The following is a 26,736-nucleotide window of genomic DNA, read 5'->3' as shown; positions in this document are numbered from 1 at the left end:
TCAAGCTTGCGACTACACTAAGATGTGAAAAACCGGACTTACCTCTCTGGTTACTCGGAATTTTGTTAGTTTTAAGGGAATACAACCCACACGATGTGCGTTGCATAACGAAAAAGTGTCGATTTCGACTAGAAAACTTTCACCGGTTGTCCATCCACAGATGTGATCAGTGGAGAGGTGGTTACTTATTGACAGATCAAACCGGAACTCATATTATGGATCAAAGCACTTATATTGGGGGCAGGATCCGTCATTGATTTTCAGAATGTATTAACAAAGCAGTTTTTTCGTTCAAATTCAGAGAAAATTTCAGAAAATGCGTTCATGCATCGTCAATCTCCCATTGAAACCACAGTGAACACCATTTCATCGAATAATTTTCAGTTTTGAACAGAAAAACTCGCTTTTGAAGTTTCGATGGATGACGATATTACGATGAGCGGAGGTTGAGGCGATATCAGCAATTTACTCTGCGAAGGTAAATGAATGAGGTGTGTTTAGTGAAAGTATAACTTTAGGCGTCTTTTTTGGGAATCGCCTTAATATTTTGATTCATAACAGTGGGTATGGTATCAAAACCCCACACGATTGAATCAACGCTTCTGTTAGGAAATGGTTAACATTTTTACTTCCAGGAACAGGGAAAATGCGTAAACTGTCCATTTTAATTTCCATCTGCCGATGCTTTATAGGATAAGTACTGTGTAAAAGTATAGGACAAGAAACGGTCAAGAAATGCTTTTTCTGTTGAAATTTCCTATGCGGTCCGCAGCTGACAAGAAATTTATACAGTTTTTCGAATTTGCCAACAGATGGCGGATTACTGTTCTAAAAACATTCAGCTGTCACTTTTCTTACGGAATAATATGCTGATCTATTATTCCGCAAGAAAAATGACATTTCGTATTTTGAAACCGGCGCCGTGTGCAGTGTGACGAGTGTGACCAAGTGGAAAAAAAACGATCTGTCCAAAAGTTAGTTGTGCTCTTGTTCTGAAAACCGTGTTTGTGTTTGCATTTTTTAATTGCGATGGAGTACGCCGATGTAGAATTTTTGGAGCTAGGAGAATTTATTGATTTGTCCCCACCGGACTTTGATACGGAAGCCACAGAAGCTTCTCCTGATGTTTCTCCTCCCGCGGCTGCCGGGAAACGCCAGAAGAAGAGAAGAAGGACGGATTTCTTCTCTTCTGAGGATAAGAAACAGCTGGCTGCAGCTGTAAAGGGTCGCCCAGAAATCTTGGTACCTTTCTAATCGAGACCATTACAACAGTGGTGCGATCGATCGGGCCTGGAGGGAGATAGCGAAGCAGCTCAACCGAACCTGTAAGTAGATAAAGACAATCATAGGCATAGCCAGAGTTTCCACAAGGGATGTTTGTGAGTTGGAAATTGATCAATAAGTGGAATACTAAACGCGTTTTGGCTCCTATCGGTCGGCAATTTCAGCCAAGTTGTTGGAACGGGATATATGGATTTCTCATAGCTCTCCCAAGAATTTCCTTAGATAGACTATACGATTTTCTTCTAAAGACAACAGCCGAATTCCTTCAGACTTCTTAAAAAGGCTTTCTTAAACACATCCGACTAAAACTCCTCCATGAATATGCTTAGGAATTCCTGTAGATGTTTTTCCAGAATTTGGTTTTTTGTTTCTCCTCCACAGGGCTGGTAGCAACTGAGTGCCTTTAAGTTCTAACTTTAGAGAACCTATGCTTGCAAATAGAGACCAAAGAGAGACCGAACTCTTGCATAAAGCTAAATATGCTGTTCGCTCAAGAAAAGTAAATTAATTCATTGACTGAAAGGGTCAAGAAATTTCCTACAGAGAGCCCCCTTTGATGTGACATTTCTTCTCAACTGCGTACTGCGATCAGAAAAAAGTGATTTTCTTGACCATTTCTTGGGAGAAATTTTCCACGCATCGAGATAGACGATTCCTTTTCTTGTCAGTAGCAAACCGGCCTTAACTTGTGTTCTCGCCCTAAAAGCCATTGGTAGTGTGTAGCTTATTGTTTCTAAACAAATGAATGGACTAAGATGAAAGCTATCACTACTGGGAGACAGAGGAGGATATTCTGTTCAGCGAAGCATTGTTAAATAACGTGTAAATACATTCGATTGCTCGGTAACAAAATGCTACACACTCGGTTTCCAATGGCTTTTAGGGCGAGATGACAGTTGTGCGAGAATTGTAATCAAAAACAGACCATACATAAACCAATAAAATCAAAAATTGTCCAATTAGGAATCACCAGATGAAGACTTTTATAAGAATGTCTCAGAAAAGTTGGTCAGACAGATTTTTTTGAGAATTGAGTGTTACTGCATGTAATACTGATGGTGTTACTGTAAGTATTGTGTATTTCTTTCAATATTGGACTGCAAAGTGCGGCTTCGTGAGTGCGAAAATGCAAATAAAAGTGCGGGAATCATGTTGGTATCTTCAGAGCACTTATTCGTTGGACTGTGAGGAATAACCCCACTGAAAACACCGACGCTATTTGCCGCAATCGCGCACTTTCATTAGCATTTCCGCATTTGCAAAAACTTCTGCGATAGTCCAGAGGTGATAAATATTTAAAGATTTCAACAAGGAATTTATCTAGGTATACATTTGCAAGTTTCTACAGAGATTCTCCATTTTGGTTGAAAAGGAGAATTTAGACGCTTTCCATTACAAATAGGGACATTTTAGAGACTTGCATTGAAATAGAGAATCTAAAAAGAGAACTGTTACCAGCCCTGCCTCCAGGTGCTTTGCATTCTTCGAAGTTTTTTTTTTCAGAAACTCTTCAATGTTTTCTATCGAACTAATTGCTTTAAAAAGGCAATGCACGAGTTTTATAGGGCAAATGTACCATTAGTGGTGCAACTAAAGGAAAACTGTTGAAACCTGGTGATAAAATCATGAAATATGTATTTTCAATTTATCAGTAGATAGACTTCAAATCTTCTTGAATGATAATGTATAAAAACCACGATTCACTTTAAATTTCCCAGCAAATAGCCTTGCACCAATAATAGAAACACTGTTCCTTTAGTGAAGGTTGGTTTAAAGAATTATTCCTTTAGTAGGCTTATACACAAACTTCATAACGCTTTAGTGGGTGGGTGGGTGTTTTCTTGATGATACGGCTCATACAAAATTTGTAGACCTCGGGTGGGTGGGTGCCAAAAATGTCCATTTTCTGCGTTGAAATATGTGAATGAACACAGTGGCGCAAACCATTGATTTCTTGGAGACCCTCCACTATGGGTACTGATGTACCACTATGTAATGTTTTTGCAAATGTGCAAAAATTTTAAGCAAAATAATTGTTTAATCTAAATGGCTTCGAAATCATGTAGGCTAGTTTTCCTTTTCAATATTATCAAATAAATTGTAAGAAGTACTGCTTGATATTTGATAGAAAATTAAACAAAACAAAACGATTCGTAGGCAAACAATATGTGAGCAACGATTTTTAGCACCTTTAAAAAAATAACTTTAGGATATTTTTCCCTTGTTGATGAATAATTTGGGATTTTGATATCTGGACAAATTAGGAATGTTGAAGCAAAATATAAACTAATTAAGGTAAAAGAGATCTCACAGATTATTTTTGAATTGTTGGTGGAAGCTTTGGTAGTCTAAGAGTTTTCTGAGACATATTGGATATTATGACGGATAACGAGTAATTTAGATTATTTCTGAATAAATTGAGGTCCACAGTGTACTATGAGATTGTTTTTGGATTGTTTGGTATATTCTGAGAGAGTGTTTAAACCATTTTTTGAATGTTGAAAAACAACGAGAAACTCCTAGAATATTTTTGAACCTCAATTGTTGGCAAATGTTTAGGAAATCTGAGTGAATTTCTGGAAATATTGTGAATGTTGAAGGACAATAAGAAATTTAAAAAAAAATCTTTACTTATTGAGGATCACAGAGCACTATAAGATTATTTCTAAGTTATTTTACAATACTACCTTGGTATTCTTAGAGAGAGTAGTGTTTGATCCGTTGAATCTGTTGGATGCTCGACGGCGCGCGACGGAATCCGGATCGTTTCCGGTTCGCTTAGTAACCGCACTATCGGTATCGTTCTATCCCTTTCCCAATTTGACCTGCATTCGGCCGGAGCCGTTATTGTTCGTTATAGTAAAGATAGCACCAGTACTTACACATTGAAGATGCTTCTGATCCTGAGTTGCACCATTGTCGTGACACTTATCAAAAAAATAAACACCGGATTAAACAATCTGGTGACACTACTTCTGAGACGGAAAGTCTCCCACTACAAAAAAGCACGGCTAATCGCTTCAATATTTAGATGTAGAGTCTACATCAACTCTAGCTACCACAGTTACAGTACAGTACAGCTGTTTTTGCAATAACGGAGTAGCAAACACGCTCATGCACACTACCTTGGTATTCATAGAAAATGTTTGGAAAGTTTTTAAATGTAGACGGTACAGGTGTTACTCTAAATATTCCTAGTAATATTCCACAAAAATGTTATGAGCAATTAGAAAGAATTCAATTGGGAAATTGTTATTCTCATGATTTCTCAAAGTAGTTCTCCGCATATCTATCTGAAAGGAAGAACAGCTAAAATTGAGTCTCTGAAGAAGGTCCCAAACGGACCGAAACGTTGGACAAAATGAAATAACAGTCTTTTGATTTTATCAGAACTGAAAAGCCAATCTATCATCAACGCAGATCTACCTGCATTTTTTATATTTCTCCAAAATCAAGGAGCAACATCCTCTATTCCTTTAAAACATCCTCGGAATTTTTGTTTTATTTTCTTAGCTTTGCTTAACTAATGTTTAAAAAAATCTAACATTTTTTTTAAAGTTCCTAGCGGAAACCGTTGAACTGTTCTTTCAAAAACTCAAAAACTCAAAAACGAAAATACTCAAAGATTTCCCGAGTAATTTGTTCAAGGATGTCTTAGAGAATTCAATTATTGTTTCCCTAAGATTCTCGTAAACAAAATACTAGCAATTCTCAAAAGAATTTTTTTGAAGAAAATTTTCATCGATTTACTAAGATTTTGCAATTCATTCTTGAACTTCTCAAAAGAATTCTCCAGAAATTCCATCAAGTATTATTTCAGATTCTAGAAATCATTCCATTTTATTATTGGTAATCTCAAGATTCTTTCATAAATAACATTTAAAAATTTATCCACTCTCCATATTTTGGTTCAAAAACTACTCCCTGAATCTTGCCCTGAATATCTCAATACTTCTAGGAATTGCTTTACAAATTACTTTACGAATCACTCCATATCAGATTTCTAGAGAAACACATACAAAAAAGGATTGAAAGAACTTTGTAGGTAATGTTTTTAATAATTGCAGCTGACATTTAATTCGGAAAAATTTGCTACATTCCTGTCGTAAAATTCAATATCGTCTTTTATAATAAAAAAAATATAGGTGTTAAAACGCATGGAAGTTTTACTGAAAGTAAAATAAAATAAAAAAAACTTAGATAATATTTTGTATGAACTCCAAAGTGTCATGATACTATATTGTGAACATATTGATGTAGGAAAAACCATTTTTCCTACCTTTAAAAATATCAAACAAACTAACTTGAATAGTCTATTATCGAGGAAATCTACAAAGGTTTGTTTTTTTTTTCAAGAAACCCCGCAAGATTTTTTTCGCTTTATCCTTCAAGAATTCATCCACGTTTCCTCGAAAAATCCAAAATTCCTTATTGTTTTCTAAGAATTTGTCCAGCATTTCATCCGAGTAAAAAAAAGTTTCTCAAAAAAACCCAATCTTCAAAAATTAAAGAACATACAGTAACATTTGTCGTAATGTCATGAGAAATTCTAAAAAAATGTATCTCCTGTCCTGTACTTTTATCTCCTGTCTCCTATTAGGTTTTGTTTTGTTTTCTTGGTTACTTTTTGATTTCGTTTTGTGGCATTTTTTCAGGCAAGGGTCTTCTAATTTCCTAATTCCTAATTTTTAAGGCACTCAGTTGCACTAGTTGCAGAAAATCTACTTTGAATTTTTGTCAGCAATGTTTCATTCTATAACACCTACCAAATATTTTGTTTCGATTAAATCTTTCACTAACAAGATATTTGAAGTTAGATACCATTCCCCATACAAAAAAAAAAATGAACAAAAAAACTCCTGCTGATCAACTGTGGGCAAGAGCAAAGCAAGTAACCCATTGTTATTGAATATGTTGGGAGTTCTTAAAGAATGTCTGAATTCATTTGGAATGTTGAAGGATAACCAGAAATTCTTAAAATATTATAAAAAGATTACTTCTGAATTATTGGTAAATATATTGGAATTCTTGGAGAATGTCTGAATGAATTTGGAATATTGACGGTTAACGAAATTCCTAGATTGTTTCTGAATACAGTCAAACCTCCATGAGTCGATATAGAAGGGACCAACGACTCATGGAAATATCGAGTCATGGAACAGCTATTCTTTGGAAAGCTGTTTGAAGGGACCATCATAGTAACCATGATTTTATGTTTTTAGTATGGTTCCATGAGTCGATATCAAGTAATGGAACATCGACTCATGGAGGGATGACTGTATATGAAAAATACAAATAACTTTAAGATGACATTTGAAATTGCAAGATTATTTTTCAAGTGTTGATACTTAACAATTTTGAGAGAATGTCTGAAAATAACTTAAATATAGAACAGGTCCGTCGCACTCGGGCTCAGATTGGGTACCACTTCTAGTACTGCATTTGGTCCCTCGGTAGTGCAAAAGGTACACAAGTTTGACAGATCACAGTACACTTTTCACGGCATTCTAGATTACCTTACGAGCCATAAAATTTTGGGCAACTGCAAGGGACATGGTGGTCTTTAATTTGTCTTTGTATAGAAGATTAACGAGAATAAATCAAGCATTATAGAGAACTCTAAGGATATATCTCAGTTGTTGGTAAATACTTTGGAATGTTGTGAGACATTATCTAAATAAATTTGAAATGTAAAAGGAAGTGGCGCATTCGAAACGAGAAAAAAAAGGGCTCATTCACAAATTTCATAACGCTGAAGGGCGTGACCATTTCGGCGTTATGTAAATTATTAATGAACCCTTAACCACCTTAACTCTATCGTAGCAAACTAGTGGATTCTGATTTATTTTTCTGTCCGTCATGGGGGTTCGGCCCCTGTCTTTGCCCATGCAGGCAATCACCAGGGTTTGAAGATAAATAGTAACTGATATCCATTATTTTTAACAGGCGACATGTGCAAAACGACGTGGATCTCACTTCGCGAGAGCCATCGGTACAGGAAGAAAATTGTCCAGAAGAAATCCGGTAGCGAAGGGGGAGAGCCACTTCCAGGCCCATCAAGCAGTTGTTTGGAGTGGGAGTTTGCGGAGGACTTATCGTTCCTACCGGACACTTCTCGCAAGCGCAAGTGTGTTTAAATTTATGTTTTGAACAATGAATGGCTTTACATAAAGTTTTTTTTTTTTCAGAACGTTTTCCACCACAAAGCAATCGGAATCCGCTGCACATGAAATCGAACAAGAAAGAACTGAAGAAGAAGGTCGGACTAATTACTTTTACGTAAGTTGTTTAAACAGTCGCTATGAAAGTCGAGTGACAATACTTCTCTATACGAAACCGAAAATTCTTACCTCACGCCAATCATAGAATAAGTCGCGTCCATTTGTTACGTAACGTCAAAATTGAAATTTTTGGACCCCTCTACCCTCCGGAACACTTTTTGTATGTAACAATTTTAAATTTTTGTATAAGCCAAAAAGCTTGAGCTTACTCCTCCTCCCACTAGATCGTTACGTAATTTGTGGACGGCGCCTAAGCCCAAATATTATACACTCAAGAAAACAGCCCCCTGGAATACACGTACAGTTGCACATACCTGGTTCGATTTTTCTATTTCATTAATTCCATTTGTATCATGTAAGCTGTACATTCTTAGCAATCACCTTACATGCTCTTATACATCATTTGAGACACATTTAACGTATGTGCAAGATTTACACTGTTTCAAAGCACATTGTGTAATAAATGATTGTTAAAAAGATAGATTATTAAATATTGGAATTAGATTGTTAAAAAGTTTGGAACTTAGTTGTGATTTCATTCAGAATAATCAGATGTAGGTAAGCAGCAAATCACCACTTCAAGTGGTGTGCATCATAAAAAAATTCGATGAAAGTGACAAATCCAATGTGCGATATTTCGATTTACTATACAAGGCGGACTTAGGTTGCCAAGATTGACAAGCGCCATAGCGGACCTTACTTATAAATCTTCTTTCACTTGGCATTAAAAAAACACTTGTGCAACACACCATGTTCCTTTCAGAAATCCATGAAGGTGCCTACCATGTTAAGGTGAACCAAATAGGAAGTTTATCTTGAGTGTATAAATACCATACACTCAGAAATAAAAATAGTCACAGAATTACTAAAGTTTATGCATTAATGACTATTTTATATATGCCTCTCTTCCAATCTGCTGTGAATTTCTACACTAAATGTCATTTCGTCTGGGTTGAAGCTTAGCGATGCTTCAACCCAGACGAATTGATAAATAGGAATAAATTTCCCTCCAGGATGAAAGAGAGGCAGATAGAAAACAGTCATAAATTACTAAAATTTAGTCATTTTGTGACTACCCGTGTTTCTGAGTGTATATCCCATTTTACGAAAGGACAACACTGATTATATTGCCACAGACAAACAGACGTAACACTCTAGATATTTCCATCGCACAGCAGAATAGCGCCCAATTCTAATATTAGGTAGTTGGCCGACTGGCCACCCGTGGTGCTCGCATCGCTTTCGTTCGAGTTAGGTGTCGACCAGGGTAGACGCGTCACGCGAAGCGACGCGGAAATTCTTTGGAGTTTGACATTTCATTATTAATAATTGTTATTCCTTCCCGTGCAATTTTCGTTTCGTTTCGCGTCTACCCTGGCCGCGCCCTTAGACGTTTGCTCACAACCGCCGCCTAGTTCGCGGTTGGCCAAATAAAGCATTTTTAGCATTAGGCATAAATGTTCACGTAACAATGTTTTAAAATCATAATTGTTCTATCTGTTACGTATGTTTGTCTGTGATATCACACACAAACAGACATAACACTTAGAACAATTTTCTTCAAAATTCATCATCCATTTCACACCGTCATCATCTGGTGAGAACGAAACACTTTTTTGTGCAACAAGAGCTGCAGAAAAAGCTAGTGCAAACGAAGAAAAACAATACGCGCCTCTAGTTGTGAGGTTCGTAACATAGCGAAATCGAGTTGCTCGTTAAATAAATGGTCCATAGTGTTACGTCTGCTTGTCTGCAGCGTTTTCTTCAATGATTCATTCAACAGTGTCATCTTTCGTTGAACTGATCCATTCTTATTTTTTTAGCAATCGCCACGTTCGGAAAACAAGAAGCCCAGCAAGGAAGATGATTCCCTCAGCGTTCTTGCGAGTAACATTACAAGTCTAATTGACTATTCCAAAACGCTGGAAGACAGTCCGCTCGTGTTCCAAACAGCGTTGGCCAATATCGACCGCATGCTGCAGAGGCTGTCGCCAGACGTTGCTGAAGATGCCATCTATGAAATGACCACTCTACTCTACAGAAAAATTAAGGAGCAGCAGCAGCTGTAATTCGTTTGCCTTACCTTACGGAAGGTATAATTTTATTTGTTTTCTTTTATGTGTACTTTAAACTCTATTGAGGCTGTTTAGCCTTATACCTCATAAGAATAAAAAGATTCATCTAGACTGATAGCATACATGATTGTAATTTTCTAGAGTAAAGAACAACGTGAACACCTCTTTTGTTTACTTTGAAATGGAGGGTTCTTCTCATTGAAATTATTCCACACTAGGAAGTAAGATGCACTTATATAGATGAGGATATACATCCTATATATTCGGTACAATCTATGAGTTACCATGGTCATCTACAGCAGTATGCTCAGCACATAATTAATCACTACTATCAATGGGACTGTTATGTGTAGAAATTCATCAAGAACCCTGTATATGTAGGCATAACAGTCCCACTTTGAGTTTGATACAGTGATACCTCCATGAGTCGATGTTCCATGACTCGATATCGACTCATAGAACCATACTAGAAACAAAATTTCATGGTTACTATGATGGTCCCTTGAAACAGCTTTCCAAAGGATTGCTGTTCCATGACTCGATATTTCCATGAATCGTTGGTCCCTTCAATGTCGACTCATGGAGGTTTCACTGTAACAAAATTTACTTTTTTCTCATAATACAAACTCTTGATTCTAATGAACACGCTATTCTTTATACTATTGTGAAGATTTTGTTTGCATTTATCACAAACCTGGTCAATACGAGGCATAAATGTGATAAAATCTTTAAACGCGTTTCTTTCTCGGTTGTAACATGGGACAATTATATGAATAACGGCAGTAATCTGTTGAAATAATGAACGTACAAAGTTGATCTTCTTATTTTAAACTTTCTGCTGTTCGTGATTGTTCAGTATTTGCAGCCTTTGGGGCCTTCCTTAGCCGAGTGGTTAGAGTCCGCGGCTACAAAGCAAAGCCATGCTGAAGGTGTCTGAGTTCGATTCCCGGTCTGTCCAGGATCTTTTCGTAATGGAAATTTTCTTGACTTCTCTGGGCATAGAGTATAATCGTACCTGCCACAAGATATACGAATGCGCAAATGGCAACTTTGGCAAAGAAAGCTCTCAGTTAATAACTGTGGAAGTGCTCATAAGAAAACTAAGCTGAAAAGCAGGCTCTGTCCCAGTGAGGACGTTAATGCCAATAAGAAGAAGAAGCCTTTGGCTGAAGACGGTATAAACTGTCTTTCAGAATTCTCCCTCAGTTAGTAATCTTTTCACCAGCTTGAAATTCATTTTTCAGAAATATAAATCATTTCGATAAATGATTGCCGTATTATGCAGTAGTTTGATCAGATCAGTTAGAAGATTAGATTCAGATCAGAAGATAAAATATCTGAATATTAATAATAAAACTTAGTAATTGTCTTTAAAATCATTCAACCTCGAATCAACACTACAAAATACAGCGGTCAAATATCTAAAATAATTGCTCCTTGGAAAATATACGTACTCCGGATAATTGAGTCTAATATTCCGGATAATCAAATCCAGGATAATTATCTCAGACCTGTATAACGACCTCAAAGCATTGGCGTGAAAAGAAGAAGGGCCAGCCCCTGAGAACTATTTAAGAAAATTGAATATGAAATGTAAAAATAGGGGAGAATATTCAGTATATGCAGATAGAAACATGTTAGCCAACATTAAATGTAATTATGATAGCATTATGTCACATTATACAAAGAGATTACTGCATCTTGAGGCCCCGTTAGTAAAATGAGTCCGACATCTAAGCATGAGTAGCAACCGAGTAGGGTGCAGAACTACTTGGGCACTCCCATGATTCACTTTGGCATGAGGGGTTTTCCTCGGCCAAATGATCTGAAACTTTGCAATAAGAAGCACTTCAATACTACGCATATTGTAACCAAATATGAGCTCAGTAGCTTTCAAAAAACCCCACTGCCGAAGTGAATGAAAAGTGCCAAGAATAGGATCCCTATGTAGTAAACTCTTATTTACTACATTTCATTCATACCATCCAATATCGGGGTATTGGCGATACCGTGCACCTCCGCTAATTTGAACGATAAATTCACAGCAGAATAAAAACATAAGCAGATAGAAAAACGTTATTAATGCATAAGGTTTATTATAATTTAGTGACAATTTTTAAATCTGATTGTAGATGGTTGATCAGCCAAAGTGTACGCATTGTTCACGTTTCTTGTTGGATTTTTTACATCTGTTTGTCTAATCACATAACTTATCTGATAATACATAGGATTTCATCATTCGACAAACGCCGCTCGCCGCTGCCATGGCAGTTCACCGATATTTGAATTTACGTACTGTTTCAGCACGTTTCTAATATATTTGCCGTAGTCCGAAGGCCTGCCTGCACTCGCCGAAAATGTCGTATGGTATAATGAGTCCGATGAAATTCTCTTGCGCCATTCTCCTTCTGTAATAACGTTTTCGTCATCAAACTTGTCCATGTATCCTGGAGGGCAATACGCAGTAGACTTATGCGTAATCAAAAAGTTATGCAGCATGCAGCATGCAGATATGATTTTCTGCGCACGATCGGGACTGCAGTATAAAGTCTTTTTCAGACATGCCCATTTTGAGCACAACAGTCCAAATGCGTTTTCAATACAACGCCTTGCTCTACTTAAGCGATAATTAAAAATGCGCTCCTCTGCTGATAGGTTTTTCTTACTATACGGTTTGATGATCCTCTTACATAAGGGAAAGGCATCGTCGGCTACATAGAAGAAAGGTAATTTAACACCATTGACCGTGGCGTTTTCTGGAAAATCAAGTCGATCGTGCAGCACATCAGTTCCAAATTTGGATTCTTTGAAAATATTGCAGTCTCCTTCGCTTCCATAAGCACCTACATCCAGGTAGGTGAATCGATAAGAAGCATCGCAAATAGCCATTAGCGCCAACGAATGAAAACCCTGTAATAGAAAAGTTATTATAGTGCGACACATATTCGAATCATTTCATATTATTAACAATATTTTTTTGGCAGTTTAGGGATTCTATTCTAAAGGATTTTTGGGTGGCTCAGAGAAACTTAATTAACAATCCAGATGAATGTGAAGATAAAATGAAGCCACACATCAACTTTTCAAGGGAATAAATTTCGTGCTCTGCACTGAAAATTGTATCGATCAAGATTGTAAACAAAATGATTGGAATTGTTTACTGCATAGTCATTTTTGTGCACTAATACAAGTGGTATAATTGGCTAGAGAATAGGTTGAATCATGTGTAGAAATTTGTTACTACAGACAACACTCCATAACTCGATATTGAAGGGACCATCGAGTTAAAGAGTTATCGAGTTACAAAACACAAAACCAGTACAAATGCGATCCAAGGGATCATCGAGGTAGTCCTAAAAACAACAGGTGACTGTAGTGTTATGGTCTGTTTGCTATATTAACAATATTTCGCTAGAATTAATAATTTCAAGTCAAACTTAAAAAAACGTTGTTTATATAGTACTGATTATCATTTGCTTTTCTATAAAAAAACATTCGATTTTAAAAACATCGCTGCAAAACTTTCAAATAGATTTTAACATTATTTCTGAATACAACATGAAAGAAAACATTCTAGTACAAGTTACATGAATTCACACGATAGTTTCTACTGTCATGTCAGGTCATGTCTTGAAGGACGTAGAGCCATCAAAAGTAAGTAAGAAATGACGTTTTCCTTAGGTTGCTCATATTGCCCTGATCAATCCTATATCATTTCCAGAACTCATGTCATACATGCATCTTCGGTAGTGCAGTGTCATCCATAATTATAAAAATAAGTGCTTAGAAAAGTTGAACAATATACAAATAAACAATACTTATTTTTACTGAAACATTAATTTCTATTAGCTCATAAATAAAAGGAAGAGACACGTCATTCATGCTTTGAAATATTCTATCGATACATGTTGATACGTGCTTCTTACTAGGAGGGACACTACGATCAATATTACCCCATGTTATGCCCCATGGATCCCGAGCCTGCCAAATAATATTGATGTATAACTTACTTAATAAAAGTATAACTTACTTTGTAGTTATAAAAAATGCTGCCAGCATTTGGGGGAGCTTTTATGGACACATGTTTTCCATCGATCGCACCAATACAGTTTGGGAAATTCCAACGGGAATTAAAACCATTGGCTACTTCCAAAAATGATTCTTGGCATGGATCTGCGACATAAGCACTCAGGGCACGACAAATAGCATCACAAACTTGATCAATGATTGACCCCATATGCTGTTTGCTAACTCTGTAGCACGACGCCAAATGCCTCTGTAGACCACCAGATGCCAGATACCTAAAAAACAAAACAAAAAATGGATACATTTTAGCATTTTCAATAAATATTTTATTTTATTAAACCTAGATTATGTTAGTGTGAATTTAATTTACGTTATGTTGCGTAAAGGGGAAGGGGTGGTAAAATGAACACCTTAAGGATATCATCTTGTTTCTGATAGAAAAACTAAGAATGTGTATAGTTTGTATTTGTTTGCGATAATCGCACAACATCAAAAATTGGGATGTTATCTATAGCAGCGACACGAATTCAGACTGAAAAAACTGAATTTTCACATATTTATATCGCTAGCAAAAAAACTATAAGTAGATGAAAAACCGAATTTAGTACTACCGTTAAGTCACCAGTCACCGTGCGGGCTCCATTCACCGTGCACATATACAAATTCCTACAAAATATTCATACAATTTTCACAAATTATTCTTTTGTCAGCAAAATAAGATAAAACTAATAAAATGAAGTAGTTTTTGTCACAAAGCATTTTGAAAAACCTAGTTTATGTAGTCAGAATCATGTGAATTCTGTTTGATAATGAGATTTTTCAACACTCTTAGTAGAGACTCCAAAAATTACCATTTTTCATTTTAACGTTAGAGTACGAAATTTTTCAAAATTTCAACAAGTTTACATTGTGTATACCACTAGTTAGATGTATTTCATCGTATGAGCAATGAAATTTTATGCAATTTATAATTTTTCATTGTGTTTCAGTCAAAACCCAAATGCACGGTAATACTGTAGAAAACTTGAAATTATTCGGTAATATTAGATTTATTGTTATGTCGTGATTAAAAAACTTCATTTTGAGTGTTTGAGTGAATATGAAATGGTTTGGACAATACAGTCAAACCTCCTATAACGATTTTAATGAAAAAGTATTTATTTAGTAAATTTTTGAACGTTTTATGGTTTTTATTTTAAATGAAGATTTTAATATTCTTAAAAATGAGTGCGCACACTACTAGCAACATAGTTGCTCCATTACCAACGTTTCTTCAAGATACAAAATTAAATCATGACGAAAACTATATGCACGGTGAATGGTGCACTAGTGTGCACGGTAAATGGTGACATAGCACGGTACGAGGCGACCTTAACATTACATTTTCAAACATATTTTTAGAGTATTTTTTGTTATCCAACACTAGTTTTATATTTTTTCCTGAATTATTATAGAATTGCACGCTACGTAGTGGTATTCTAGTACGCATCAAATTATTTGGCAAAGTTATACAATTTATTGAAGAGCAAATTTTTCTTAAATGCACGGTGAATGGTAGCTTGACGGTATACCATTTAATTCCACTAGAGTTTGTATCCTTTGACAGATACGCGTATTTCGACCTCAACTGTAAGGCTGTAAACTGTCTTCAGTGTCGCAGGTAATCTACTAAATAGCTCGAAGATTTATTATAAAAAAAACTATGCAAATGTTCATTATACCTGCACTATGTGGGTGAAATGAACAGCTTTTTGTGTTAAATTGAACACACTTAAATTTACGGATTCCTGTGAAATCTCAACAGCTGAACAGTTCGGTAAAATAAATTAACGGAGTACGGTAAATTTTTACAGTATTCGGTAAAAAATCACCGGAATCCGTTAAATTCCGACGAAGTTACGGTGTTTTATTTCACCGAACTGTTCAGCTGTTGAGATTACGGTGAAATCCACCGTAAGAGCTTAATGTGAACATGATGTAAAAAACGTGAGCAAAACAAATATTTAGGAAAATGTTCATTGCATTCCAGACAATATATCCATTAATGATTGTAACACATTCAAAAATAAATCTAAAGGTATTAAATTTGACATCATATCATAACGATGTTCACCTCACTGAAAAACCTCAAGACCTCCGAGCTAAAAGTGACGTCAGTTCTAATTTTCAAACGTGGTTATCTAAAATCTTAGTTTTCGTTGATATTTTTACTGAAGCTTTTTTATATCAAGCTGAATACTTTTTTTTTTTTAAATCGTCCGTGCGTGATTAAATCTCAATCAATTTTTTTTTCTTGGTAAAAGGCTCGGTGTTCATTTTATCATCCCTGTTCATTTTGTCACCACTTTTTCTATGGAATTTATATGCATTTGAGGCAACGCTACATTATTTAAACACATACTATTCATAGGTATGCAGTTTTATGACGATAACCAGAGATCATTATGCCCTTTTTCATTGCAATGATTCTTTTTCATAACCCCAAATGCCATTCACCTGAATGTTATGAGCCAATAGCCCCGAATGCTTTTACTCCTAATGCACAATTACGCTACACGATATTATTCCGAGCTAATAGAATTCAAGGTTATGGAATTCGGGGCGATGGTACTTTCGGAGTAATGGTATATACGGGTAAACGAAATTCGGGATAATGGATTGTGGGGTAATGGTGTAGAATCTATTGCAATGCATGCTCACGCAAGATCAAACAGCTATGATCTATTTTGTTTTGAGTTCAACGCACAAGGTTATCCAATTTAGAATGTAGAATTCAGAATTTGATATTTGATTTTAAATATACTTACTCTATCACCAAACCCAACTTGAGCTTTGGAGGAATTCCATCTTTCGGTCTCGTGTTTCTCTTTGGTGCTAAGTCTTTTTCAACTAATTTGAAAAGTTGGTCGAAACTGTTTTTCGACATATGGAAATTTTCTTTAAAGAACTTCTCTCCGCTCACCATATCGTCAAACTGTAAAGAAAAATATAAGGTAATATTATTTACTACTTGTACAAACGCAAAGCTTGGAAACAGGAGAATGTAACGCTCAAGAAGGAAAGAGGTCTGTAGATTGGGCACAGTTTTGATTTTTGGTCATAATGACCTATTGGGTGTTGATAAATTCAAAATTCATAGGACTTTGAAGAGTACATCAAGGTGACTAACTTTTGGCATGAAAATATGTTTTGAAGTATAAAAATAATACGAAGCATTTTTCATGTTCATGTTTATCATCTTCTTAAAAAATGGTTCTGTAGGTTGAGCCACCCATACAAAACGGTAAACAGATCCACTCTACTGTACAATCTAAACTAAACTACAATATCTAACTAAACAAGTTTATTCATAGTATTAAAGTAAAACTGGTAAAGCGGTATATATAAAAATATACAAAGAGAATTTTCGACGAAACTATAATTTAGCGCCAGCCGTTTAAAGTTTGTATGGGATTCACTACATTTTAAAATTCAGTTGTCGCATTACTATGCGCATACAAACTTTGAATTGCTGACGCTAAATTATAGTTTTACCTATCGAGTTGAAATTTTGCACAGTCAATATGGGATCCTAATAGGTACATCCAAAAAATGGACTGGGGCGAGAATTTATATTTTTAATTTAACCGTATCCCAAGCTAATTGACTACATGTTTCCTGTTTTTTTTTGCGATTAAAAAAAATACCTCAATGTGTATGATGAAAGTGTATGTATTATAAAAATTCTGCTAGGAAGAAAACTTATCAAAAATCTTATTAGACTACAAAGGTGACCAAAATAAATTACCTGTATTGAATCATCGTGAAGAATTATTGAATGTATTCTAAGAAGAAAAATAAATACAATTTGGGAAAAAATGATTTTTGAAAAAAAAATAATAGAATAATAATACTACCTACCAGTTAGCGATCCTTTATATGAGAGATACGCTGAAAAGAAATGGAATGATTTGGCAATAGACTGCTAACATGTGACTGACAGTGCTGAGTTTGCTCGGTGTCGAGAATAATATTGTAACACGAACATGACTTCCTCATTGCTAAAAAGTGTATTTTGTTTCGTTATAGATCTTTGAGCTACATCTCCAAACTAATAAACAGCAGAAAAAAACAACAACTAAATATTGACAAAATTGACAAAAAATCAAAAAAAGGAAAATATTTTATATTTGCTCTATACAAACAACTTTTACCGAAATAATTTCAAGCGGATTACATTACACCTCAAGAAAAGTTCAAAACACAAAAAAAAACGCATGTTCGTTAGGCTCATACTTTGACAGCTCTCGCTGCTCGATTGGCTCACACTTTGACAGATATGTCAGCTTCCGCGAATATCTTTTATAAAGAATCACTACCACCAGTGAATTTTAATGTTTTTTAAAATAAATAAAACACTTGGTGATCATTTTTTAAATAACCTTAAAATTTGTTTGGCTCCTTCTTTCGCAACCTTCGGGCTCTACCATATAAAGCAATATCTGTAAATATTCCTCAATACCCTTGAAAGTTAGAAGGCTATACTACTCATATGCCATAAAACCATTCGAAATTTTCGTTCAAGAAATGAAAAATGCTCTCTATGATTGCTCGAGTATTGAAAACATCGTTCAGTTGTATTAGGGCATAGTTAAATAATTTGTAAGTAAAATTGTTTTAAACTTAAACAAATTTATGAACCAAAAAACGTCATTTCAAAGATTTTTGTTATAAAATCCATTTAGTATTTTTTAGTAGTATTGTTTTTAGAATGAATATTTGGAAATACTGAATGAGTTTTAATATCATATAAAGTAACTGCGAAGGAATATCTGAATCTTATACTTTAAGATCTTGTTTGGTAAAACAATTATAACTAAACCCTAATCATTTTTTCAATAATAATGACTTTAGCAAACATATAGTGCATTAAAATTTCGGTTTAAGTGTTGCATGTTTGAATTTCGATAGGTGTATTAGGGAGGGGGAATGGAATATTGAATTCGATCAGTTTTAGACATGAATTCAGCAGAGTCTATATACAGAGAGTTGCGCGAAGAGACTTCTTTGAATGATTGTTCTTCTTCGTCTTCGAAAATAGCCCCTATCTGCCTTGCTGGTCTGCTCGATAGGAAGATAGTTTGACTGTTCGATAGGTAGATTTGGCTTCACTCTTCGCGCAACTCTTCATTCATGGACTCTGGAATTCAGTACTTTTCCATTATAACATATTTGACGCGGGTTCAAACTTGAGGCATTTTCTAATTAATTTTTCATAAGAAAACCAGATCCAACTAGCTCTTGAAAATCAATTGCTTCATTTAAATGTTTTTGAAGGTTCCAAATCAAAAAAAGTTTATATTTTATTAATAATGGGCAAAAAATAAAATTTATTTTAAAATGCATCTGACAAGTGCGTCAACTTTTCCATTCCTTAGTGAATGTGCTAAATATTGTTCATAAATATTCTTTAAAATATTGTGCTGTTTTACATAATATCTGTCAGTAATATTATTTTATTCGAGTATAGGGTCCTAAAGCCCTGTCCCAATTTTAGTACCAAACGCTTAAGTTTAGATCAACAACACGTGTTTACTTAATTTTAAATGGTTTCCGTTGGTTTAACTTCAAAAAACACCCCTGTCACACCCCTTGGTTTCAACTCAAATTTTGCGTATGTTTTATTTTCTGTATCTCTTCCAAAATGTCAGATAAGAACAACTCCAGTGTTGAAACTATAAGCCCACATATGGCATTTTTGTCGTCAACGTGAACGTCAAACATGATCAAAAGTGTCAAGGTTCATAATTGGAACAATTAACAAAATTAAAGTTTAAATACGTTATAGCCGTTACTTGAGTTGGAAAAATTGCTAAAGTAGTTGCAAGAACATGCTCTTTCGTATTATTAAATAAAAACAAGAATCCATTAAAAATTTTAGGACCCAATTGACGGTGACGATTTTCGATGTTAGGCGTATTTTTGTATGAAAATCTTGTATACCATTAAGTATACCATGTTTCTTATTATTTGATGAATAAAATACAGTTAACTCTCCATTACTTGATATTCCGTAACTTGATATCGAGTTAGAGAACCATAGTAAAAGTTGGTTTTCATGGCTAACTCGATGGTCCCTTGGAACGCAGTTGCACTGCTTTTGTGTTCTGTAACTCGATACCTCCCTAACTCGATGGTCCCTTCAATATCGAGTAAGAGAGAGATGACTGTATTAGAATCAAAATAATAAAAGATCTGATTATGGTGCTTGCATTCAAAACAATACGTCCGCGGGACAACCAAATACTTTATGTAAATACATGTAGAAGGCGATTAATTAACTACGTAATGCTTGTAGGGAAAGGGGATTCAGGGAAACGCGACGATTCATACAAAATTTTTTGCAGTCTTTATACAAAATATGTGACTAAGGCGAGGGGGGTTAAAATGGTAACATTTAGCGCGACGTAATTTTTGGACGTCCCCTGATGTTACAAGGGTGCTTCCATAAATCACGTTAGGGGGAGGGATTTTGATCAAGGGTGGTACTGGCGGCTCTTCACTGTTACCCCAACGTGTCGCTGGTTCTAAAATGTAAACAACCATACAACATTACGACCAAACAATGGTGAAGGCGCAATCAATTTTCTTTAAAACATCCATTTTGGGAATTCCGCAGAATATTTTTACTATTCCCCGTTAATTCCATCTTTACCACGCGTAATGAGTTAATTAATTTAATTACCATGCGGATTGGATTACCTAACAGCTTAATATAAGTATCAATTTATATTAGAGTGTTACTGCCTCTCTGTAGTAGTCATGTCGTCACTTGAGTGAGAACGACACGTTGATAGCCTTCCCACATCTTTACTCTTCCACAATACAGTTATTGTGGAAGCGATGTAGGTACGATAGGCAAACTGTTTCAACACTAAATAAATTGCACGGTTTATGGACAAAAGGTCGAAAGACAAAACGTCGAAAGGACAAAACGTCGAAAGACAAAAGGTCGAAAGGACAAAAGGTCGAAAATGATTTGTCCGGTGGGAAATTTTTCCTTCTTTGAAAAAATATTTTCGACCTTTTGTCCCTTCTTTTTTGTTCTTCGACCTTTTGTCCTTTTGACCTTTTGTCTTTCGACCTTCTGTCCTTTCGACCTTTTGTCTTTCGACCTTTTGTCATAGATTCACCACGCGTAACGCTTTTTTTAGTTATTGCAGCTATTGAATACCCAAAGTCTTTAATATTTCTAACTTAAGCAAATATTTTTTAGTGCGTCAAATTAGGCAGATTGAAGAATTGATGCGTCAATTTGAGAACTTAAGGTGAAACAGTTTGGAATACAACTTCTAAGATTGAATTAGTTACTCATGCTGATTTTGATTCTGATCATGTCCCTGTTACACTTCAAATATCCCATGAAGCGATTCTCAATCTTATCAGCTCCACTTTCAATTATTTTCGAGCCGACTTGAATATATATGAAACGTATATTGACTCTAATCTTGATGTTAACATTTCATTACAAACTAAACTTGATATTGACAATGCTCTTGAAACTTTAACAAATTCCATTCTTGAAGCCAGGAGCATAGCAGTTCCAAAATGTGAAGTAAACTTTGAATCCGTGATTATAGACGATGATCTTGAACTCTTGAACCGTCTTAAAAACGTGAGGAGAAGGCAATTTCAACGCACTCGCGATCCTGCTATGAAAATTATATGGCAGAATTTGCAGAAAGAAATCAAGAAACGTTTTGCAGATTTAAGAAACAAAAATTTTGAAAATAAAATTTCTCAATTGGACCCTGGCTCTAAGCCCTTTTGGAAATTATCTAAAATTTTTAAAAAACCTCAGAAGCCAATACCGGCATTGAAAGATGAAAACAAATTATTACTAACTAATAGCTTAGCTTAGCTTAGACTGACTACACATATCAATGGTTGCTATTCCGTGATTGACCGAAGTCAGTGAAAATGCACAAAGAATCAATTAGAAGTTCAGCTGGGATTGGCTATAATCTTCTTCAGTGTGCATAATTCAGTGCCTCTATTTATACAAGGTCAATAACGGCGCCGGCCACGTCCTTGCAGTCAGGTGGGATTGAGGGAAGGAATGTTAGTGTGTAACCTTTGCTATTTGGAGACCGTGTTTGCCTCTGCATCTCCACAAAGGTTACTGGGAGGGATGTTTGTTAATGGGGAGGATCGTTGGGTCAAAGGATTCACTTTGATAAGCGATTAGACCATGATAAACAATGATTTGTGAGATATATACATGCTTATACGTAAATATAATTGTTCATATAATTTCTATGTAGTGGAAAATTATGCCGACACTTGAGGTGACGAACCATTCAAAGTTTGTTGAACAAATTACCTAAATGTAACATTCCTACAGCTGTCAGTACGAAAGCATGTGTTATTATATTTTACTCATTTGAAAAGAAACAAAAGACTCAATTGGTTGGGACATCATAGAACACTCTTATTCTTATGCCGACACTTACAGTGGCGAACCATCCAAAGTTTGTTGAATAAAGTGAACCTTTCGCAAGTCTACACTTGTAGTGTCGAACCATTCAAAGTTGTTTTAATTACAAAAATAAAGGTATATAAGGGGTGTTCTGAAAAAAAAAATGTTAAACATAAAAAAATCATGAATCAGAGTTTGTGTCGACACTCACAGTGACGAACCATCCATAGTTTGTTGAAACATCATATTTACATCCCACCATTGTAACGATTAAATGTGCAGTCATACATATTTTATAGATTAGAAATAGTAGCATGAAACGAGCTCACCAATTGATCCGTTATCCTTGACTGAGCAGCCACAATCCACTTTCAGCTTCACTCGTTTGCTCGGCTAGCACTCAGAAAAAAAAATATAGGCGCGCGACCCGAAAAAAAAACACGGACGACAGCTCGGGCTTTCTTGACGCACTGCCCAGGAGCAAGCGTCAAGGTCGTCGAAAGATCAAAAAGAACGAACCGATCGCGGCACTTTTTAACTTACTCCAACCGAACTCCCCGATCACGCCACTTTTTCACTTACTAGACCGACGCGCGACATGTTTGATCCTGCCCTCGTCGCTCGCTCCGGCAAAAGCAAGCTTCAAGATCGAAAGATCAAACAGAACTCGAAAACAAATTATTACTAACTAATTGCGAAAAAGCTCAAAAACTTGGTATGCAGTTTGAAAGCACGCACAACTTTAATTTAGGACTTACTAGTCCAATTGAAAATCAAGTTACTCAGGACTTCGTTAATTTTCTAAATCAAGAAAAGGTTTTCGAAAATGCCTGGGAGACTGATTTGGAAGAAGTGAGAACTATTATTAAAAAAATCAAAAATATGAAAGCTCCTGGCGATGATGGAATTTTCTACATCCTCATTGAGAAACTTCCAGAAAGTAGCTTATCATTTTTAGTTGATATATTTAACAAATGTTTTCAATTAGCATATTTTACTGACAAATGGAAAAATGCTAAGGTTGTTCCAATTTTAAAACCAGACAAAAATTCTGCAGAAGCTTTTAGCTATCGTCCAATCAGTTTGCTTTCCTCCATCAGTAAACTTTTTGAGAAGGTCATTTTGAGCAGAATGATGGCCCACATCAACGAAAATTCAATTTTTGTCAATGAACAGTTCGGATTCCGCCATGGACATTCGACAACTCACCAACTTTTACGTGTAACAAATTTGATCCGTTCCAACAAATCTGAATGCTATTCTACTGTTCTTGCTCCTCTAGCCATAGAAAAAGCATTCGACAGTGTTTGGCATGAATGTTTAATTGTAAAATTAAAAAACTTTAATTGTCCAACATACATTGTTAGAATATTTCAAAGTTATCTGTCAAATCGTACACTTTAGGTGAATTATCAGAACTCCAGATCTGAAAGACTTCCTGTAAGAGCTGGTGTTCCTCAAGGCAGCATTTTGGGACCAATATTATACAATATTTTCACATCTGACTTACCTGAGTTACCTCAGGGATGTCAAAAATCCTTTTTTACGGATGACACAGGCCTCTCCGTCAAAGGACGAAGCCTGCGTGTCATCTGTAGTAGATTACAACAAAGTTTGGATATTTTTTCTTCATACTTGCAAAAATGGAAGATTTCTCCTAATGCTTCCGAAACTCAACTAATATATTCCCACATAAGCCAAATGTAATAAATATGTAAAATGTCTCTATCCCCTTATCAATGGAAAATCAAAACTTTGTCTTAAGAACAAGCTTTTGATATTCAAACAAATTTTCAGGCCAGCCATGTTGTATGCTGTACCAATAAGGACTAGCAGGAAAAAAGCTCTGTAGAGAATTCAAAATAAAATTTTAAAAATGATTCGGAAGCTTCCTCCCTGGTATAGTACCAATGAGTTACATAGAATATCCAATGTTGAAACATTGGAACAAATGTCAAATAAAATAATTAATAATTTCAGGCAAAAATCGTTACAATCTTCTATTCCAACGATTAATGCGTTATATTTATAGGTTAAGTAAATTGAAAACGTATTTTTTTTCTCTCATAAGCAGGAGCAATCAACTCACCTGTAATAAATCTGAACTGCCACGGCAAATGAAATGTAATATGGTACAGTTAATTCTTACTCGATATTCCGCATCTCGATATCGAGTTAGAGAACCATAGTAAAAGTTGGTTTTCATGGTTAACTCGATTATTCCTTGGATCGCAGTTGCACTGGTTTTGTGTTCTGTAACTCGATACCTCCCTAACTCGATGGTCCCTTCATTATCGAGTTAGGGAGAGTTGACTGTATTAACAAAATGTTAATAAAATCTTAAATTTGTTTTACCAAATTAGGATGATAGTGTTGTCTAATAACACAGAACACCACAGTTCAAAGGCACTAATCTCGCGAAAGATGCACCTAATAACAGCCGTTTTATTATTTTGGCTTTGTGCACTAGCAGAAAGCTAAAAATAAGAAGATCAGCATTGCTTTTCTACTGTTTCTCTAGCTCAGTGCCTTTTAAAACGTGAGTAGGTGCACAGTTCGACCATTGTGACGGCCATCTTTGGATTCCGGAATGTTTCACCTTAATGTGTTCCACAAAAAGTTGTTGGAATGTGAATACAAAAAGTGTAATATATTTTTACTATTTTTGTCTTCAATTTTATATAGATTAACCACAGACAAACAGGCGTAACACTGAAGGAATTTCCATAGCCCTGAGTGAAAGCATAAATACTAAAATCTCCACCGCTAATACTTAACGTGTTCACATATTTTTTCTCAGTATACTAATATACATATCTAGTTTCTTGAAATGGCCAGAGGAACTCAGGAATATTCCCATGGCTGGAGTTTTCCCGGTGGGTCAAGGTCTTGTAAAAAATGACGTTTTTTTAAGACATGCCGAATTATCTTTATATATTTGCAATGGGAATCATTTAACCTTGCATTAAGATCTGATATTCAACAATATAAATGAAGAGTTTTGCGCCGTTTAGAATGTATCGGATGTGGCCACTCGGACTTTGTTGGATACTAAACCGTTTTAATTCAAGCCGAAAAGAAATCAAAATTCGGTCCAACAACACCGTGAAAAAGGCCAGTGTCCGGAATTCGAAGCGCCCGACAATTCCATGCAGCACAGTATCTTGTTGCTTCTGACCAAAAGATTGGATTTTCGCCTTATTTATCAATGCAACGATGGAGAGAAGATCCGCCTCTATCTCACAGTGAAGATACCGAATTGCTTTTAGGACGAGGTCATAACTTATACTAGATTTGATGTTTTGTCTACTAAGTTTATGCTAAAACATTACCATGTACAAATATGAGTTCGAATCACTGTAGCTCCCAAGGAAAACCGACTATCTAAAACCAGTTACTTCCAAAGACGTATGAATCTCGAGAAAGATTGATTTTTTGGCTAATTTGACCAAATCCAAGCCCAAAACAGTCCTTCAATTAAAATTAATACTCACGTCGGTAGCATATCTGCCTTTACTGCTCCTTTCAGCGAGATACGGGTGAACCCAATGCGCTGCCTTCTTTCGTTTTCGCTGACTTTTTCGCTTTAAAAGAACGACGCTCGAAGCAGCAATAATCAAATTCAGAATGAAACGAAAATTGCTAAATATTCGAATTAGTAATAGAAAAAAATTAATCAATTATAACAATTACTTACCGTAGCAACGACATGTTATCCGTAGGGAAGATTGTAAAAAAACGACGCTAACATGAAAAAAAACAAAACAAACTTGTTTTTCTTCCTTTTGGCGCCTTAGACTTGCTCGTAGCTTTGACATTGGTAGTTACCAAATTTGAGGGTAGATGGCGAAAGGCTTTGGAACAACTGTCAAAATTTCTTTGGTAAAAAGCAGCTTATTTTATTGAGCGCTTTTCTTGTCAGCTGCGGACTACACTTTACACTGATACAAAAACGTCGAAAGTAACTGAATGAAACGGCTTATCATTTTGTCATACAATTTGTGTGGAAAACGATAGAAACTACCTAGTATTTGAACGCGAACTGATTGCATGCAAAATTATTTTAAGTAATGTATACACGGAAAAATGTAAAAAAGGGGATTCATTTTAAAAGAGAGCGGGTAATTTGGCATAAAGCCATTTGACATAAGGTCATTTGGCATAACGCCGTTTGGCATAATGGCTATTTGGCATAATGGCATAATTTGGCAATATGCCAGTTCTTGATGAAATTTGTTTATGTCAAATGACCATTATGCCAAACGGAGTTATGCCAAATGACCTTATGCCAAATGTCTTTATTCCAAATGACCCAGAGCCACTTTAAAACCGTTTTAGAAAAGAGGTTGTGATTCTTCTTAATTAATTTTATCAAACCCGTATGGAAATTACTAACGTCGATTTGAGAAAGTAATCGAGTTTTGTTTATTTTTGCATATAGGGGAATTTATGTATTCTCGCCAGTCTAAGCCGATGCCGTGCTTCTTTTGTGATTTTCTCGGACATCAACAGACAAATTGCGTATTAGTCTGTTTACATGTATGCGCTACTAAATCCTCCGATTTACACCCAGGGTTGGGAAAAATCTTAAAATTCACTCTAGAGTAGCGAA

The 26,736-nt window shown here is 35.5% G+C and overlaps 2 protein-coding genes across 2 annotated transcripts; one reads left to right on the top strand and one right to left on the bottom strand.

The window, feature by feature from the left end:
- The first annotated feature begins 1,250 nt into the window (after nucleotides 1-1,250).
- Nucleotides 1,251-9,762, top strand: LOC110681438. The gene is made up of 4 exons (XM_021857193.1): nucleotides 1,251-1,325; nucleotides 7,231-7,411; nucleotides 7,473-7,563; nucleotides 9,389-9,762. Exons 2-4 carry the CDS (start codon nucleotides 7,236-7,238, stop codon nucleotides 9,632-9,634), a joined length of 513 nt encoding a protein of 170 aa, XP_021712885.1. The 5' UTR covers nucleotides 1,251-1,325; nucleotides 7,231-7,235; the 3' UTR covers nucleotides 9,635-9,762.
- Nucleotides 9,763-11,708: 1,946 nt separating this feature from the next.
- LOC23687640 (putative nuclease HARBI1) lies at nucleotides 11,709-26,017 on the bottom strand. The gene is made up of 5 exons (XM_021857192.1): nucleotides 25,822-26,017; nucleotides 25,619-25,766; nucleotides 16,474-16,640; nucleotides 13,671-13,941; nucleotides 11,709-12,550 (listed from the first exon to the last, which is right to left on the bottom strand). The coding sequence occupies exons 1-5, from the start codon at nucleotides 25,833-25,835 to the stop codon at nucleotides 11,876-11,878; spliced, it is 1,275 nt and encodes a 424-aa protein (XP_021712884.1). The 5' UTR covers nucleotides 25,836-26,017; the 3' UTR covers nucleotides 11,709-11,875.
- Between the last annotated feature and the right edge of the window lie 719 nt (nucleotides 26,018-26,736).

This window comes from Aedes aegypti, unplaced genomic scaffold, assembly GCF_002204515.2.
Source record: "Aedes aegypti strain LVP_AGWG unplaced genomic scaffold, AaegL5.0 Primary Assembly AGWG_AaegL5_hic_scaff_894_895_PBJ_arrow, whole genome shotgun sequence".
Classification (NCBI taxonomy): domain Eukaryota; kingdom Metazoa; phylum Arthropoda; class Insecta; order Diptera; family Culicidae; genus Aedes; species Aedes aegypti.
Note: the sequence above shows the minus strand (reverse complement) of the source record. Positions and strands in the feature narration are given on the sequence as shown.